General features: G+C 41.5%; 1 protein-coding gene across 10 annotated transcripts in view; it reads left to right on the top strand.

Annotated features, from left to right (window-relative positions):
• Positions 1-20,168, top strand: part of fgd4a (FYVE, RhoGEF and PH domain containing 4a) — a 60,546-nt gene that overhangs the window by 19,098 nt on the left and 21,280 nt on the right. For 5 of the 10 annotated variants that reach the window (XM_032522911.1, XM_032522921.1, XM_032522913.1 and 2 more), the window contains one exon: positions 14,351-14,434. In XM_032522911.1, coding sequence (XP_032378802.1) covers positions 14,351-14,434 — 84 coding nt within the window. Of the gene's footprint in view, positions 1-3,488; positions 3,630-3,744; positions 3,985-10,700; positions 10,888-14,350; positions 14,435-17,116; positions 17,139-18,137; positions 18,285-20,168 lie in introns of those variants that run through there. The other 5 variants (XM_032522916.1, XM_032522915.1, XM_032522912.1 and 2 more) reach the window with 5 other exon arrangements.

Raw genomic sequence — 20,168 nt, 5'->3', positions numbered from 1 at the left:
AGGGTTTTTAAACACGAAATTTTGGGGGGTTTTACCCGGGAAAAAGGGGCTCAAGTTAAAAAAAACCCAAAAAGGGGACAGATTTTTTTACAAGCTTCCAAATATATTTTTAAAAGGGGCCCCATTGCATCTACGCGCTCCACTTTTTTCATAAATTTTTCCCTTAAATTCCTTTCGCGTGAAAAATTTTTTGAGGGAGGATTCTCAAAAAAACGGCACTCAAAAATAAAAACGTAATCGGCAAAAATCGAGGGGTGATTGAGGGGTTTGGTTTTTTCAAACATTGAGCCAAGAAATTTGGGGTCTTTGCAAGGGCAAAAAAGGGGGGTCGGGGCTCATATTAAACACCAAAAATGCAAGTTTTTTAAAAAATGCAGGGTGTGCCCCCCCTATTAGACCCATTTTAATAACTAATAAAGCAAAATTAAAAATCAGAGGGCTGGGGCCAATTCCCAAAATTTTAGCCAAAAGCCTAGTAATGAAAAATAGGCCTTTCTTATGATTATGATTAATAATAATAAACAATAATAAAAACCCAAAGCATTAAACCCCATATAAAAATTTTAGCAATAGCCCCCAGTAATGTAAAAGGCCCAATTTTACTCTAATAATACTAATAAAACTACTACAATAAAAATAATAAATATGCCAAAATCACATTAAAGTCTGGTTTCTACTCCCAAATTATAAAAAAAATAGAAATGATTGGGCATCCCTTTACCGCTACTGTTGGATAATATTTTAATAAAAATAATGGGGCCAACAATAATACCCCCCTTTATCTATCATCTACCCCCTTTCCATCTACCCTTCTATCTTATTATCTACTTTTAATTATCTATCGTCGTGGGGCATGGGGCCCCCAACTCAATAAACCCAGTTTTGGGGGGCCCAGTTTTGAAAAGGGTTTGGGAAAAACCCCCTGTTTTTAAAACAATAAACCCCCCTTTGTTCCCCCTTTTGGGGGGGATTTTACTGCCCCCCTTCCCATTGAATTTTAAACTCCATTTGTTTTTTTTATTTAACTTAACTTATTTTAACCATCAACTTGTCAAGGTCTAAGGATTTAAATAAGCTTTTGGCTACAATCCTGTATATTCACATCCTTCGAATTGTTCTTTAATATAATAATAATACATTGTCCCTTTTTTAAATAAATAAACTTAAACTTATCAATTTCCATCCCTAGTGTGCATGCATGGCTGTAGGCTGAGTAGTCTGACCTTGTCTTAGAGCACAGTACTGGCCTGTCTGTGGTAATGGCTCTGCAGTAAATGGCCAGAAGGAAACTGAGCATACAGTTTTTTCTGTAGCACGCTGATTTCCTGCATGTGGTTTACACACACACTCACACACACACACATTCATAGGCCGTAGAGACATGCACCAGGCACACATACTGGTGACGTCTGGACATAGTTATTGACTCTCTCGGTCTTCCGGTCACTAATTACTGTGTTGTGTAATGAGGCCTGCACAGACTCACAGTGTGTATCAAGGTGCTTGTATGACTAGGAGTGTGTATACTCACACGCATGTATGTCAGCTGGGAGCAGGTCGTTTCATGTAACTGCTGAAAGGATTTTATTTTAATGGGTGTCCATGTCCGGTTATAAAGGGTTAACAATAAAGAGTGCGTTAGATCATTATACAGAGAATCACCAGCCCCTTGCTGAATTTCCAGCTGTGGTAAAACATTACTAAACAGGGAAGTCAGATGAAGAAGTAGAGAGAATGAGATCAGTAAGAAGGAGGGTTAGAAAAATGAAGGATTAATGGAGGATCTTTTTAGGAGAGTGCCTTAGGTGTGACTGTGGACTGTGTGTATTTGTGTGTGCATTGTATTCAGCCAAAAGCATGTTTCTTCACACAACTTGTGAAAGCAAAACTTCTCTCAACGTGCCACTGTAATCATTATTGATGCCTTTAGGTTATTTTCATAGACATGTTTGACAATATGAGAACAACTGAGTGCTCTTTCTCACCATGTCAACACTTTTAGCCACTCCAGCCAAACACTGTATTCTGCTGAGAATCGCAGTTGTGATTGACAATGGAGGAAGACGACAGATATCAATACATCTACTGCATCTATTATATATTCTATCTATCAATAAGACCCAATATGATTTTTACATATAGATAATTTTTGAATTTTTACACCTCATCTTTCAGCCTGATGAGACTAATAGGAATGTCGTTAGTATTGGAGGTATGGTCATAAACATAAAAAGTATGGGATGAATTCAATGTTTGACCTGATGATGGCATTCTAAGATAAGTGAGGGGATCACAACAGTTATTATTGCTCATCCCGAGGGGAACATGAATGTCTGCATCAAACTTGATGAAAATCCATTCAACAGTTGACATTTAGGCCTATGGATTAGATGTAATTGTTTAAGCTTTATATAAATACAATTATTTGCTTTGAAATACTATGTAAAATGTTCATTTTAATGGTCAGTTTATAGGGACTTGCAATTGACCTATGAAGACTGTTAATTTGGACTTCAGACTTGACCTGAGACTTGCTTTGATAAGAATTTGACTTGCCATGGACTTATCTCGATTAGAGATGTGCGCTATTAGTCGACTAGTTAATGAAACGTTGCGATACCCTCGTCTGCCAGCACCAGAAATACTAGTCAGTTAAACTTATTATTAAGATTATAATTATTAGGAGACCATCCCCAGTGAAGCCTTGTCCCCTGACCGGTCTTCGGCCCCTTTCTTCCACTCCATTGCATTCTCTCGGCCCCCACCTGCCACCCCCTCCTCTTTCTGAAATGGGTTCAGTCTGGTTCTCTCCTATTCCACTAAAATGGCCAGCAGTGCACTTAAACTAGCTTACTAGCTAGCTAGACGGCTAGCATGAAAGCTACAGAATAAAGCTAGCGACTTTGTGGCCTACAAACATACAAAGCAGGCTAACGCCAGCTAGCTCAATGAATCAATACTAGTGCTATAAGCAATGCCTCTTAAACCACAGTTCACATAAGAGTTTCATGAAATATTAACCATACAGCACCACACACTGGGTTTGTAAGGCAATATTTGAAGATTTGGTTGTTTTTGTAAATATTTCTCCATGTGACTTCTCTTAGTGGGTAACCGCTGTTTGGTTGTCATGGGAAAAGAGTGGGTGGCCTTGATTTGCACTTCTCCCACTACCTCCAACCTACTCTGTGCTGCCTAATGTGATCCCTGGAAGAAAGGAGTTCAAAGCACATTACACAAGCCACTGAGAGTTAGGAAGATGACAAATGATAACTGAAATTCTATAAACCTCTACTTCAGGATTCTACTTCATAACACACACACACACACACACCCTCTCTTTCTGTACTGTGTCCCGCTCAGCACCTATATCTGCCATACAGCCACCAGCAGCAGCAGGGACAGCAGATGAGTACGCCCATTGGCGTCTTCCCCTCTCACTGGCCCTCCCCTCACCCAACACAATAGGACTGATTGTCCATGCGACACACACTCACACACAGAGGGGGCTTTACTCTGGGGCTGAGTGTCGCTCCCCCGCCCATATGTCCATCTCCGCCGGAATGTGATTATCTTCACCCGCTATAGAGAGGAATGAGGAAAGGGTAAAGGAAGAAGGAAAGCATCTGGTAAGGCAAGGCGGGAGGTTGAGATAAAGGGCGAGATAGTCTGTCACTGAGCGTGCAAGCGTGTGTGTGTGTGTGTGTGTGTGTGTGTGTGTGTGTGTGTGTGTGTGTGTGTGTGTGAGAGAGAGAGAGAGGAGAGAGAGAGAGAGAGAGAGAGAGAGAGAAGGAAGGGAGGATGCAACCAATGCAGCGAGGCAGCAGTTTACCACAAGCGTGAACCTGCCAGTGCGAGGAGCGACAGAGCGCAGAAAGAGAGGGAGAGGGGAGGGAGAGGTCTTTTTACTTCAGTCTAGCAGTGTATTTTAATTCTTCACTAGACTCCACCTTACTGCTCTCACCGGACACAACCTCCTCTCAGGTTAGTGCCTCACTCATTTTAGACCAGTTTACCAATCAGATTCAGAGTGCCGTATCCATCGAGTGCACAATGCAGCCGTGGGGTGTTGGGTTAACAGAGCTGATAGCCAAAATATGGGTGTTTCATGACCACAGAGACACCAAAACGCTGTTTGCTATTCTACACAGCCACACGCCACCTGCTGAGGCTGATGGTTAACAAAGAGGGGAGCACACATTACAAAAGACAAACCCTGAATCTCACCACAGGATGTTCCTGTGACCAGTGCTGTAGTTAAGTGTGGCAGCGGTGCGTGTGTGTCTGTGTGTGTAGTAGAAAGCTGTGGGTACTTGAAGCAGTGGGAGCTGTATTGGCTGGAGGGGACTATTAATTTTCTTTAAGGCGTTGTTTACTGAGCCGCTCAGCTGCGGGCTGTCTAATGATGCACTCTACATCTGCAACTCACACACACAGATCACAAACACACAGCACATATGCTTGTGCACGTAGAGGCTACTGCTGCTGATTTCAGTTATCTCTGTTTGCCATGATTGGCATAATCGGCCTCAGCTGTCCGCAGTAAGCTGTGGGAAAATATGCAAGTGTGTGTGTGTGTGTGTGTGTGTGTGTGTGCATGTGTGTATGTGTACATTGTGGCTTTCTGTTCCTGAACTGTCTGCAAACAAAACTATGATTTAAAGTCACCTTGTCATTACAAGTGTAATGCAATGTCTTGATGATAGATGTAATCTTAACTGCTTGTAGTTGCTACACTCTATTTTGGCTCCTACCATCAACAAAGGCTTTTTGTTATTGGAAAAAATAAATGAGAAAATATGCCTCATGTTTTTTTTCTCTTGAGACTCAATCTCCCCTCGCCATCTCCCTGCTGCGTGCACTCACTGGAACTCATTTGGCTTGCTATCGCTGCAATTGAGACCAATAACTTTGTCCGCAGCAATATATTTTCTGTAGTGCTTTCTCCACTCTCCGTGCTTGTCTTTCCATACAGGCAGGCAATGGCAGGGCTTATACCAGATCCTGCTTTTTGTGCTGCGAAAGAGGCAACCATTCAACGGCCCTTTTAGTAACAAGGCTCCTTGCTGAGCCTGTGTGGGATCCCACTGATGGGGTTCCTTCAGGATCAAGCAAGTCCCTGCAAAAAAATCTCAAGCGCTCAGGTGGAAAAAAGGGAGGTTACAAAGTTAGTAAGGGAGAGAGGAAGACACACTGTTGTCCCTGTAAAAGTTATGGAGTCATGTATTGCTTGGGTTTGGTGTTGCGTTGTCAAGATCGAAAGATCTGATTGCTATCTATCCGTCATGTGAAGTTTTCATCAGAAAAAAAATGTCAAGTGCCAATATGTTGGCTTGTAATTCTACTCAGATGGTTAATATAGATAAGCAAACTCTGGTGGATGTTCTCGTTGGATAAGTGGACAAAGGCATATGCAGATTTGGAGGAAGAGAACCTATCATAAAGGCGGCAGGGGCTAGGTATGCATGTTGTTTCTAAAGAGAAGCTAAAAGTGGGAAGGGGTTAGTGCCTCATGACACTGAATACTAAATTACACACATGCATGTGAATCCTTACATACTTACATTATGGCTTGTTGTTGCATTTTTTGCAGGTATTTGTGCATGAGTGAGTCTGTTACATGATATGTGTCAGTTTACAGTAAGTTCCCCCTGAGCAGTCTCTGGCTCTGCCAGGCTCTGTCAGCAACTGCAGCTTACTCATTGTGGGAGTCATCCACCTCACCTTTCCTGCTTCCTTTCTCTTTCCTTTACCTCATGGATTATTTAGTTTATTTCTCACTCTTACTGTGATTCCAAAGTAAAAATGATGTGTTATTGCCCCGCACAAGCATCACTGGTTCGTTTCGTGGCAGCCATCATTGTCATTTTGTCCTCTCTGTGCACAGTGGTTTGTCTTTCTGCTGAGCCTCCCATGACGCAGACCAAAAATGCTGATACAGTTTGACACTTAATTCCATCAGGACGTGTCAGATTAAGTGCGTGGCATGTGGGGTGTGTGTGTGTGTGTGTGTGTGTGTGTGTGTGTGTGTGTGTGTGTGTGTGTGTGTGTGTGTGTGTGTTGTGTGGTGATGTGATCAGGCATCCAGAACAGCAGGTGACTCAGTTGATGTGGGTTTATGGAAAGTGCAGATCTAGCTTATGAGAACATTTTTGACAAGCATGGGGACAGAAATGAGGAAGAGAAGGTATGGTTTAGTTAAAACATGTACAGTTAAAGAGGAAGTTTGTGTCATTTTAAATGTTAGTGTCAGTTTCTCTTTTTCTCTCTCTGCCTCATTAAAGCTCCAAACTTGGCTGCAAGCTCGCCTGCAGGCTTGTTTTCAGGATTGCAGGGTTTTCTGGGCATTCCTACTCTGCGTTGAGAATACGGCTCCAGCGCCTCCAGTAAGAGGGGCTCATTCATACCGAGTACAATGATCCTGTTTGAGGCACAAGTTTTTACCCACGCTGTTTGATTGGCATTATGTTCAACTTCTATTTACTTCATCCATAATGCATTGAGTCAAATGTGTCTAGCAATAATGAATCTCTGTTGCTTACTGTTTCCTTAATGAACTGGAATCGATAGAAGGAGATTAACAGAAAGACATTTAAGACTGATTGAAATGAAGAATTGTTTAGGAGTATTTTGATTTGAATAAGGATGTGTTGAAACAGTTGACTGTTCGCTAATCACCGGCAACGACCACGAACCATCATGCATGTGGGCAGAAGACAACAAGCAGACACACGTGGCACGTCCACACATGCTTTCCACATTGTTTTTACACTCATGCCCTTAGGCGGTGCGCCTAAGCAGTATAATGGCAGGGAACCCCCTGTTACAAATGGTAAGCTATGATTGGACAAATCCTGTGTTTAGCGAAAGCTCAATTAGACAAAGTTCTCATCATCAAACATTACAGTTTCAGTTATTGCTGTATTTTCAGGACAAACAGTGAAATACTCTTGGCATGGTTACAGTATCACTGCAAATGATTCAGAGTCATTCAGTTAGAAATTAGCTGCTGAAATGTTGTCTGTCCACCACGACCTTTCACAAATGCCACCTGCTGTCACTCTTCCTGTGTACAAGGGCTCTGTTGTGGCTCCATGCGTCTTACTCGGTGCATTAGAATATTACCAAGTGCAGTTCTTTGTTTGCATCGTCAGACAGCATGAGTTAAAGCCAGCATCAGATGAGCAACAACAACATACTCATCAGCATCCTATTGTGAGACTTTCTCATGGGGTTATTTTGGGAGATGGAGCTATATTTAAAGTTCAGGAAGTCATTTACTTTTGCAGAGGGAATGGAAATTTGAACGGCTATTTCTGCAAACATTTTTGCTTAAAAATGGGTTGCCCTGAATGGAAATGCAATTATAGGAAAAAATACTCTTGGGGCATCACTTCACATCACTGAATTTATAAATTTGAGAGTGCACTTTCAGATTGATTGATTTTTTACACACAAACAGAATAATGGCCTTTTATGCTGGATACACTGTACGTCCCTTGCACATATCATACATCAACATGGTGGCCTAATGGTTAGCACTGGGGCCTCACAGCAAGAAGGTTCTGGGTTCGGGTGCTCCAGTCAGTGCCCTTGATCAAGGCACTTGCTGAGATCTGGAGTTGGTCCCCGGACGCTGTAAATAGCTGCCCACCACATCCCTTGGGATATGGGTTAAATGCAGAAAATGAGCTTCACTACATGTACGTGTATGTGACAATAACAGTACCCTGTCAGACATTTCAAACCCATTTGGTTCAGTCTTAGTAAAGAGACTGAACCATAAATAAAAGGGCACGGAGTGAATAAGCACTCTTGTTCATTCGTGAACAGACTGGCCTGCTGGTGCCCAGTCAGATGTGGCGATTGGGTGGACAGGATATTGATTGACACATTTTGGAAGCTCCAGCCCAGCAGCTGTGATCTGTTTTCCAGTGTAGACAGGCAGGTCATAGGGGGGTTGGAGGAGGAGATGGAGGGACTAGAAGGATAAAGAAGGTTGATAGAGAAAGAGACAACAGGCTGGTAGAGAGAAGAAAAGAGACATGTTGAAAGGGAGGAAGTAAGAGATAGAGGAGGAGAGAATGACTGCGGGCTGTTGATGTTATCTCATTCCAACATCGATCCCTTTCTCTGTGCCCAGTGATCACACTAAACTGCTGTTTGGATTTCACTTATAGGACTCTCATCAATCTCTTCATCTCTGTTTTTGTCTCTATTCTTTTGTACAAAATCACTCAAGGTTTAATATATATATATTTATGGAAATAAATGTGTTTGCCATGTTTAAACATTCAGTTACGGTCATTCTTCTCTGGATGAGGATTATCACTGCAGTGACAACCAAGAAACATCTATCTTTCTTTTACTCGTTTCTGACTTTCTTTGTGTTCTCTGAAGTAAGGACAGGACGTGTTTAAGGGGTGGGGGGGGGGGCAGTCCCCCACTTGGCCTGCCCTCATTAGACATGGGCCACAGAGCATGTTCAGATCATGCTAAAGGCTTATCTTCACATGCTGGGCCTTGTAGGGAGCACGCTGGGATTCAGAGAGTAGATGGACAGTGTCTGCTCATGTTGGACAAATTTTATGAGGCACATGTTTAAGTTGGTGGAATGTGAGGAAGGCTATATTGTAGCTGAAAAGAAAGACTTTCTGGACGAATCTTAGTTGTATTTTCTAAGGAAAACAAAGGGTCAACTGCTCAAATTTACCAAGATCTAATTATATATGCAGCTAAAACAAAAGCTTACCACTAGATCAGTGGTTTCCAACCTTTTAGGCCTGTGACTATTTATATTATCACAAGTTATTAGTTAATCCCCATTCATATATTAACAATGGTTCCAATAACGATGTGTAATATGAAAGAAGTCCCTCCTATTGACAAATGTTACCCTCAGTTCTTCAGAACCTTTTTGCTCTGTAGCTGACATCATTGACTCTTTTGGTTCATTTTCACTACTCTTATCCAACCTATCCAGACAGACTTTAGTGACTAGCTGGTGACATAGTGCAGCACAGCAGCTTAAGAACCATCTATTTCTATTGGTTGGTGGAGTCCAGTAAAGAGCTAAAAAATAAGTGAAAGTAAGTGAAATAAGCATCTGTTTAACACATTTTCCATATCAGCTCTGTAGTATGATAATGTGTCAATGTTGTGTTTACAGCTTGCTGTGCTGCACATATTGTGGCAAAAATAATTACTACTGTAAAGTTTTATATTACCAAAGGATCACATGACTATTCGAATGTAAAAGGGGTCTCTCTTAGTGATGAAGCCCCAGTGAATTATCGTCTGACCCTGCAGCTTATCGTGTGCGTGTAAAGTCCAAACCTTTAACGTTTTTGCTCACACTCACCAAACTCATAGCGTAATATCTGGCCACAGCAGTCAGCTGTTTTCAGCTATAAAGCTCAAAACCCCCACTGTATGCTACCTGCCCACCACCAAACAGAAGACAAACACAATTAGTGAAGACCAATGTTTGACAAATGTTGGAGTTTATATCACCATAAATATACTGTAAAGACGTTGGCCTCTTTTCTGTACAACTCATCACAGAATAACATAATATATTGTTAGATGGAGAGTAACATCATACAGTATGACCTCTGCATGCGCTGGAGATGGGGGGTCTCATCTGGTTGCCTTGACCAAATAAAGGCTGTACAAGGCCTTTTAATTTTCACTCTATTATGTTTCTGGCAGAAAACCATTTGGTAAATGTCCATTATGGAGGGGCAAGAGAGAAGGGAGACAAACGCATCTGGTCTCATTCAATAGCCAATCTCTTCTATGTCAAGCATGAAAACCTCAGACATGTGCACACACACACACACACACACACACACACACACACACACACACACACACACAAACACACACAGATATGCACAGACATTATCACAATGGACCTCGGTATGATTAAAGGGTGTGACTTGGCATATTAATGCATTCTCTCCTTTCCATTATTTATGAGTTACATTTGAATGGTAGTTATCCTGATCTAGGACAGCCATGTAAATGAGGCTGAGGTTACTATGCAATCAGATGTCCTTATGGTCTTTTTTTTTTAAATGTATTTAATATTATCTATTTTTCATGATTATATGATGATAATAGGTGATAAATCCCCTCGTGTTATTAAATTCAGAATCTCATTTATTTCTGCTGCAGTATATCAGGGCTAAGATTTGGTTAAAATTGGGCTGGGGGGGTGCAGTTAGATTTGTGTAATACAGTTAGCATGTGAAGAAAATACTGATAGGATGCACTGGCACAGGAGCAGGACATAGAACATGTGGTTTATCATAGTAGAAAATGAGTTTAATGGGTTGTCAGACTGTTTGGCAGGACTGAAGATAGTTAAATATTAACTGTTACAGCTGGTTAATTTTCATCTTTACCACGCCCCACGTGTTCCTCTCCCCCCCTCCTTCCTCCATCTTTCCTCATCAGTGCATTAGAGTGTTTCCACCCCCTCTTTTGGTGTCTGTCCTCTTCCCACTCCCTGCTCCCACCCTGGAGAGACTTTGTCCTTGAGTGCTGGCTAACCCTCCTAACATTATTGTTGAAATGGTTGAATCAACATCTTGAAGGACGTCTTCACCCTCCTCCCTACCTCCTAGTCCCTCCCTCACCTGTTGTCACCTGGTGACTGAACCGGTTTGTACAGTGACGAAGCAGGTAGTACTCTGAGGGTTTGATGGGTAAATATAGACATTAAGTAACCAGGCGACAGGACAACTCGTGTCTGAAGAGAGGACTGTAATGTACTCATATATGTAGATAAAGCTGAGTTGAAGAGACATTCTGAAATGGATAAACATTTTGTGGGTAACAGGATAAAGAAAATGCAGCTATTCTGGAAAGGAGTGCTTACAGGTAGAGATGTTTTCTTTTGTTAAACAGTCAATCAGCTCAAAAATATCAAGACAGTACACTTGGCTTTGGTTAAATGATTAAGCTGTCGGTGAACCACTGAGAAAAGAACTGGAGAAAGCATTGGTTCTTACACAGAAACCCAAACACACAGGTGCTGCCAGACAACTGGATCCATCAGTGTAGGTGCAGTCCCTTTTTAAAAAAATGTCAAGCATGCAGTGGGTCTGTTGTGGAGAAACCATGTAGATAATTACTCATGACTTGTACAAAGTGGAATCAAACCAAGTCTGTATAACAGGTCTGCCAATTTCCGCTTTCGGATGAGAGACATCTGCATCACAGAGGAATAAAATGTATCATGCCTTGGCTAATTTTTAGTCGGATCTATTAATTGTTGGACTGAATTTGTTGACTACTTTGAAAAATAAAAACATATTTGTGTTTTATTCAGATAAGGTGTGTTTTTGTGGTTCTACCCTACACATCCATTGTAGAGTAATCTTCTATTTCTACAAGGCATCCATAATATATAACATGTTAGATGTATGAAGGTAAATATGCTTTATGTTATCAGTTTGACTGTTAAAAAGTGTTAAGATAATTAAAAGGAATTTATTTAGAAGCTAGCTTCCATTCCACAGTCGCCGCAGCCGACCAATGTGACGTCAAAATGAAGTAGCTCTCGCTGGCTCGCCAGGATTTTGTGAGCGTAACAAAGTGGAAACAGGAGGCATGGATGAGTTTGAGGGTAACCGGATGCCAGGACTCTCAGAATGACTGCAAGTCTCTCTTGTAAACTTACTGGTTTAAGAATTAGGTCGTAGAATCAAATTGAAACATTGATGTCAATGCTGCTGCCACTTCTGTCGTTGTTTACCTTTTTCTTTCTTGCAAATTCATTAGCCTTTCCTCAGTTGCGCCACCTCTGTTCAGGAGAAGACTGCAACTAGTGTTGCGACCGCCACGTGCAAGTATAAACAGTTACGGCACCCCCATGACGTCACACTGGCGCACAACAGGTTGGCTGCGGCTAGTATACCAGACACATAAGTCTTCTTGTCACCTGCAGATAAGGTAGATGTAAACAGAGACAAGGCTGCTATTAGCATCTGAGAGACTGACATATCTGATAATATCTTTGTTTAAAACACTTTGTGGGATACAGCATACACACACACAACGACAAGAAGTCAAAGCACTGTGCTTTTGATCAGCCCCTATCATCATAGCTGTATATAAATAAAACCTACACCACCTATTTATAGTGGCATCTGAATGGTGGCCACCAGTGTCTTACGTAACACTCAGGTTGTTTGAGGAGGAGCAATAGCTTTAATGCTGGTAGCTGATTGGATTGTTGTGAATGTCACTGCTGAATTTGATTTTTATTCACCTTGACTGCCATCACTGGAGGATTTGCTGCAGTTTTCCACCTGTTTTGATGCGTGTTTAATTCATGATGCTATGTAGAGGAAGCCTGAAGACATACAGGAGGTATGTTGTTCTGTTTAGTGTAAATCTGACATGACAGAAGTATGTCAATACCTTTTACATGTTCAGTTTGTGTTCACTGTAACTGACAGTAAGCAAAGTAAAAACACAGACATCATTGAGGATTTATTTGGGCTCTTTTTTGGGGGGGATCACAAATTGTGGCCTGCCGCTTATAAAAACCTGTCATGATCACTGCTTCAAGGATGGATGCAGCTCTGAGTTCCATTATCTGTATTCAGAGCTTAGCAGGAACTGTGTTTCGCATTAATTTCTAAATTCTGACTGATAAACCAGTGTCCACTGTGCGTGTTGAAATGCACATGTAAGTTCTTGCAGTTTCTTGTGCTGTGGTCAGAGAACTCATGATTTTAGAATATGAAAAACAGGAAATTGACAGACAGGAAGAGGAAGTTTAGGGTCAAGCCAGTAGCCGGACCACTATACTATCCCCATCATATCTCATCAGTGTAGTGATGAGATATGATGGGGGTGTTTCCCCCCCACACCCACATCTCAAACCCATTGAAGTCCTTCATTAAGGTTGTCACTCCAGTTTTGCTAGTGTGTGGCTTTTTTTGTGAGTGTGTTTGGGTGTGTGTTTTCAGTGCTGATATGCAGTAACATTTCCCCCAATTCAGGAAACAATAGGCGTGTGATGGCCGAGAGTCGGCTGGAGGGGGTCCCAGTTGAGTTAGTGGGTTGTCTCTATAAATGTCAGATATGTACGTAATGATTTTGATAAGCTGCTTATAAGTGTGTGTTATAGTATATTCTGAATTTATATAACAGATTGAGGTATCTGTGTGTGTGTGTGTGTGTGTGTGTGTGTTTGAACAGCAGGCAGGCCTGTCATGAGGAGTCCAGATGGTGGGTAGAGAAAGCCCTTCTTTAATCCCTGAACTAGGATAAAATACCCTCCTTCACAAGCATGCACGCACACACACACACACACACACACACACACACACACACACACAGTCATCTGTACCTCCTCTCTACTGTTTACACGACCCCACACTGAGTTTGTCCACTTTTCTTTTACATGGCATTATCTACACATTATGTCTTTGTTCAGCAGTGCTGTTTACAACGATGACTCATGGACAGATTAATTCAAGGACAAAATGCGTCTTACTTATAGTATAAAGTTACAAATGCACACTTAAATGTATTAACAACACAAAGAAAAGGCTCCATTCTGATGCATGTTTGATAAACCAAGAATAGACGCCAAATCCCTAGTAAATCTGGCCCTAATAGTCTATAGCAATGAAAGAACTTCTGTGAGTATGTACTTAGTTACAGCGGTACTTTGAGCTAATTAATTTAATTTTCAATTAATGTTACCTTTTGTCCTAAAAATCAAGCTAGAATAAACCTTCAGGAAAAATGGGCATAACATGGGTAACAGGTTTCTCACAGTTGTAATTGGCTGGTGTCATAATGTGTGTGCGTGTGTGTGTGTGTGCGTGTGTGTGTGTGTGTGTGTGGGGGGGGGGCTTCTGTGAGCACATCATTGTTTTTAATGACTGTTGCTATTTTCTCTTTAATCTTTTATGTGCATATTAAACGGCTATGTTGAAAGAGTGTTAGCTCTCCCTACAGACTGTGCCCTACTTATCACAGACAGACTAATTAGGGTTTCTTTCTCCAAGGGGCAGCGTATTTATTTCCATTCTCAAAACAAACATAAGTCTACTCCTGATCTTGATGAACTCAGCTACAAGAAGAGAGCTTTAAAACTCAAGTTTTAAATCTGTCCAGCTTTACGCGTGTCCAGCATATTGTCTCAGCTCTAAAATTATGAAATGGTATGGTTCTTATTCCTCCATTCTTCGGTGATCCTCCTAAATAAAACATGGGAATTCCTAAAACAGATTGACCCTCTTGTCTCAGATGGGGGGTCGAGTATTACAATATCTACGTCTACTTCTTTTCATATAGTGAATCGTGTGTTTTGTTGTTGCAGAGAACAAAGGCAAAGCTGACTGCTTCCAGTCCAAGAATGCTGATGAGGAGACCTGCGTGGGGGTGAAAATTGAACAGTCCAGAGGTACGCAGCATCAACTTTCACTCACCTTACAGCAACCTTCCTGCTTTTTCAATCTCTTTCATTTTTAAATGCAGCTTTTCTTTGATGATTATGTTGCAGAAAGCATCTGTGGGTTTCAGTTAATAGTTTAGCAGTCTATTCAAGTCTTGTGTGGGTGTTGTGCATTTCCTGTGGTGTCCTCTCTGTATTTGAGCTGGTGTTGATGACGCAGTCTTTTTTTTATTTTTTTTTTACCTCTTCTCTTCTCTCCTCATCTCGTGATGTGTGTGACGTAGCGCTGCCACAAGCCAAATTAAGATGCTAATGCTTGTTACTTGTCAGCCGCCACCTTGGATTCACAGCAGGGCTCCATTTATTTGCATTTGAAGTCAATAATTACTAGTATTAGGTAATAGTTTTTCATGCCTTTCAGTACTTTCTAAACTTGACCAAATCTGCCAAATCTTCTACTTCTTTTACCCATATTGGCTGCAATGATGTGAAGAAAGATGATGCTGCGAAGGCCAGTAACACTGCAGCACACTACTATGCAGGGGTGTGAAGAAAGCTGCTGGACTCTGGTCTATTTATATTGTGCGTGTGTGTGTGTGTGTGTGTGCGTGTGTGTGTGTGTGTGTGCGTGTGTGTGTGTGGCTCACAGGCTACGTGTGATGGATGCGTGCCTCCAGTCCTCAGTGTCTTCCTTTTTTTTTCACTTTTTCTTGTTTTCTCTCCTCTTTTTGTGTACCGTCTAATTCTCTCCTGTAAATCCCCCTATCATTTCACCCCTCTTCCATCTGGCTTATCATCCATCTGTCTCCTCTCTGGGCTTGTCTACTGTCATCATGCCCTCAATCTTCCTTCCTTCCTTTGTCTGTTTCATCTAGTCTTCCTAAGCACTGTTAAAGCTTTTTCTCACCTTCTGCCTATAGCTCATCCCTGCTAAATAATACCACTGTTTCCAGTTGTCTTTCCACTTCCTTTTCCCCTATTTATTTCACCTCCCCACCACAACCCCAGCAGTTTTAGACCAACTGGGGTTCTAATCTCACGATGGCCCCTGGATTAGAGGATGAGGCAGGGTTAATCTGAAGAAAGTCTGGGTAGTTGAACAGAAACAGCTAATCTCCCATGCCTAGTTGTAATAGTTATCTGTCACTCACGCAGACTGTGAACCACACACACACACACATACACAGGCATACACACACACAGTCTGTGCCAACATGATAGACACAATGAACGCTTTGTGTAACAGGGTAGGTTCAGACATGTCCTATAACTACAAATTGTAATCTCATTGAGTGATGTAGGCCACCAGAAATGGTTAGAAGTGTGTGTGTGTGTGTGTGTGTGTTGTGTGCGTGTGTGTGTGTGTGTGTGTGTGTGTGTGTGCGTGTGTGTGTGTGTGTGGTGTGTGTGTGTGTGTGTTTTCCACAAATAATAATTTAAATGTCAGGTGTGTGTACAGTAGCCTGTTTTTTCTCATCTAATGGCAGTAGCTTTATCTCTTAAACTTAATGTAAATAAGAAACCAGGTCTCCTTGATTGAGGTGGATGGACCAGTCTAACACTTTTGGAGGAACCCAGCTTTTCCTGCCATGCATGAATTTGGGCATGTGGAGGAGGGGAAAATGTGAAAAGACTGAATATATGAATTCATTAAAAAAGATGAGTCTTAAAAAGCCAATTTTCAAGCTAAACAGCTGCTTTATGTGTAAATGTAACCATCTTTCAGTAGAGAACCTAGACTTGTATTAATCCATCAGTCCAAATGCTTGACAAAAAACATCAATCAATCAATTAATTTCATTTGTCACATGAAATTGTACAAGGTACAATTCCAGTGAGATGTAATGTAACACCTCAGGATTCAGCATCAAATGTCACAAAAAATAAGGGCGGAAATCTGAATATCGGATTACTGGCCAGAGGTATGTAAATTGAAGCCATGTGCCTGTAAATATTTACAGGCACATTTCCTGAAAAGTCAGTGAGAGTAAGTGTTTGAGAGACTTTAAAGACACCAGTCAATTCTGTCCAGTGAGACCCTGCCAACAATAAGGCTGCAGGTTGGCTGGCGTCAAGTATTTATTGGCGCTGACTCATGGGTGCACCACTGAGATGTGAGCATGAGAGTGCAGTTTTGGTCACCATTGCATAATTATTCATTATCTTTTCACTTCCAATAGATTCATCTTGAGTGCTTAGAACGTACGTGTTAGTTTCATTCGTCTGAAATGTGCATGAACTACTGCGCTGCTGTTAGTACAGGTAATGTAAAAAGAATTTAGTGAATGGATTACCTACTGGACAAACTGGTTCCTGGAATAGCTGCGATTCCTTCTTATCCTGCTCTGATGACACATAAAACACATCAGTGAACGTGCAGGTGTTTGACCATGTGTGTGTGAATATACATGCAATATAAGCACACACACATACAGTTCACATATCTACAAATGACAAGATGACAAGAACTATTTCTGTCACCTCATAGCTGTTAGTGTGACTTTAAATATGGCTTCCTGTGTTGGTTAATTTTTTTTACTATTAGATGGGTCAAAGTTCATTTATAACACTGTGCTTTACAGCAATTACTCAATCGAGCAGGCAGCGCTGAACTTGACTGTCACAGACACCTGGGAGCAGCTTTGCTCCCAGGATACATTACAGAACATGGAGAATCTAAAGTCACAGTTCCTTGTACTGACTTCGACAAAAGGTACATCTCGTTCGCAATAATTTGAAGTTTCATTTTCATTCAGGTCGATCTAGATTTGAACTCATATGTTGTTATAGGATTTTACCAGATACACTTTTCACTTTTTTGTGTCGGCTGGTTGCCTTGTTTTTATGTCTTGATTCAATATTTGCACATGAAATGTGCCGTAGGAGGAGAAGTTGATGGCATGGCGGTTTAAAATAATAGACTAGAGGCTTCATTTAGATTTTAGCAGGCAGATGAGGAAACTATAGTGTGTGGCGTTGCAGGCTGCTGTATTGTGGTGCTTGTTAATCATTGATCAGACTAATCGGACAGAACGAGAAGTGTAGTGTAGTTTAACAAGCAGGCCTCTATCAGTGGCCCGGTTTCACACCAAGAGGCTTTATTTGTCTGCTGCTTTCATGATCAGATTAAAACAAAACAATCAAGTGAGAGGAAGCTGGAGCGCACCTTAATGATGTTTTGTGCCTGCAAGAGCCGTGCATGTACCGCTTCAATAAATTTGCCATAAATCCAAATTTCATGTAGCTGGACTCTTAATTTTGTTTGTAGCTCTTAAAGTGTAAATGTGCAGATCCTGTCCTTTCAGAGGAGTGTGTTTTGAACCTCAGGGTACAGTATTTAGGCGTGTGTGTGTGTGTGTGTGTGTGTGTGTGTGTGTGTTTATTTTTGATAAATGAAGAATAGGCGCAAAAGCCTTAGTAAATCTGGATAATAGTCTATACCAATGATAGAACTTCTGTGAGATTGACTTAGTACAGCGGTGCTTTGATCTAATTAAATTAATTATGAATTCACGTTAGCTCTTTTCCTAAAATCAAGCTAGAATAAACCTTCAGGAAAAATGTGTGTGTGTCAGTCTGTGTGGCTCTGTGCTATTTTTTTGCAAAAAAAACACTTAAATAGGGGGTGTGTAAGCGAGAGTGAAGGAGGAGTCATGCGCTTATCTGCCAGTCTTCTCCCCTGAGCTGAGTCACTCAGCGGCTGCGCTGCCCGGGAAGATTGCATGGAACCCTAAACTTTAAGAGCTCTTCTGGGACTCACACACTCTTTCATACACACACACACACACACACACACACAGCGTGGTCCCTCACTGAGGAAACACTCTACAGTTGTTTTCCTGTCTGTATCAAATTTGAGGTGAGTTCACCCATTGGGATTATTAATTTAAGAGACTATTTAATTTCTACTTTCTCTATTTAATTCCTTTTGGATTGTCTCGCCGGATTGTTGGTTCATTTAATTTCTTGTTAGATCTTTGATCTTAGATAAAAATCACACTTTAGTAATGGCTAGAACAAGCTTGCATGCTCTAATGTTCACCTGCTCTTTATTATCTGCAGATGTACGGTGTGGCCATGTTTACACTCTTAACACTGGCAGACCCAGCTCACATATGTAAACAGGCACAGACCGATCACTACTTCAGTTATAAAGTAACAGTTGCCAGCTGAAGACGTTGCGTATGTGAAGGATTTTTGATAAAATATTCTGGATTTGGCTGTTTCCTTCATGCATCTCACGTTGCTGTAGCAGTGTAGAAGCCACCCAGAGCATCTTTAATATGCCAACCCATTTATTAAGAAGAAGCAGAATTTGTAAAAAGTCCTCTCAGACATTCCTTTTGATATGAGTCTTGGTGCCTGTGGGGTCACAGGGTAGGGACACACTGCACCACAGAAACGGGTTATTCCTCTCGTTTTTATACTGAAGTGAATCGACACACGTTTTGCTAGAGGGGGTTTTGGGGCGGAGAGACACGTTAAAGGAGAATTGTTATGTTAATCTTCATCGCTATGAATATGCAAGTACGTTCGATTGAAAAGAAAAGAAAACTGAATCGGTGCAGGCAACACTGAGTAGCTGCAGCTACGTGTACGGCAGTTAACGGGGCAAGTTTGAGAGTGCCTTTGTGCCTCTTAACAGACACACAATGCAATTAATATGTCTGTACAACATGGGCGTAACACGTAACATCAAGATGCGTTTTTAAGTCAGACATTGTTTTAATTCACCTACCCTGTCTTGTTCTTGCCGGTAGGTAGCTTGCTTGCCTGGTTAGCTGCTAGAGCTAGCTGTTAGCTGCTAGCTGTTAGCTGCTATTGATAAGTGTGTTTAGCCAGGCTTTTGTGAAAATCATAACGCAGCAGTTCCGTGTGTATTTGTAGCTCATCCATTTTGTGTGTGTTTGATCAGATGTTGGTGAGTAGAAGGCATTGTCGATCTGTGTGGTAGATTCCTTAGCCGGGCAGGCAGCCTTCATCCCCGCCTTCCTCGCCTCCCACAGTACTTGCATATTTTTAGCAATCAAGATTAACGTAAAAATTGTCCGGAATTCTCCTTTAAAGACAGGTCAGGTAGGTCTACTGTCAGGCGACAATGCGTCTGGGAAGGGGGGGCAGTTTCTGTTCTGAAAGGACAACAAGTATGTCAACAGGCATCGGTCTCTGTGTCTCAAATCGCGCACTTCTGTACTAAATACTAACTATTTGAGTACATAGTGCGTTCACATTGTCGAAGTGCGGTCATATGAAGTGTACTTAAAATACCCGGATGGTGCACTCAAACCGGTCACAAAGTTAAGTGTAGATGGATGGACACTTTCCACACTCAACGGTCGCCATCTTGGCTACGTAGCGGAAGGGGCGGAGCTAACAACCGTTGAAAAACTTTTGACAGCGGCGGCCGAAGACGCGATAGCGAGACCGACGGAGCAATACAAAGTTGAACGTGAGTCTTTTTGCTATACATATAAGCCACTTGTAAATATATATTTGGTTAATTTTACAGTCGATAATCATTTTTGTACCACGAATTATAACGTTTATTAGTACCGTAATTTGACGTGCTAGCAAGTCAACCTTAGTTAGCTAACAGCGGCAGTTTAACCATATTGGCAAATAAGTTATAAGCTAACGTTACATGTGTTGTAGTATACTGTTGTTTGTGTTAAACTTTTGTCCCATTGTAGACGATTTTAGTGTTAGATGTATGATCTTAACAAGTTGTACATAATCCGACGTG

This window comes from Etheostoma spectabile, chromosome 8 (genome assembly GCF_008692095.1).
Source record: "Etheostoma spectabile isolate EspeVRDwgs_2016 chromosome 8, UIUC_Espe_1.0, whole genome shotgun sequence".
NCBI lineage: Eukaryota > Metazoa > Chordata > Actinopteri > Perciformes > Percidae > Etheostoma > Etheostoma spectabile.
The sequence above is the reverse complement of the archived record's forward strand: the minus strand, read 5'-3'. Positions and strand labels throughout refer to the sequence as shown.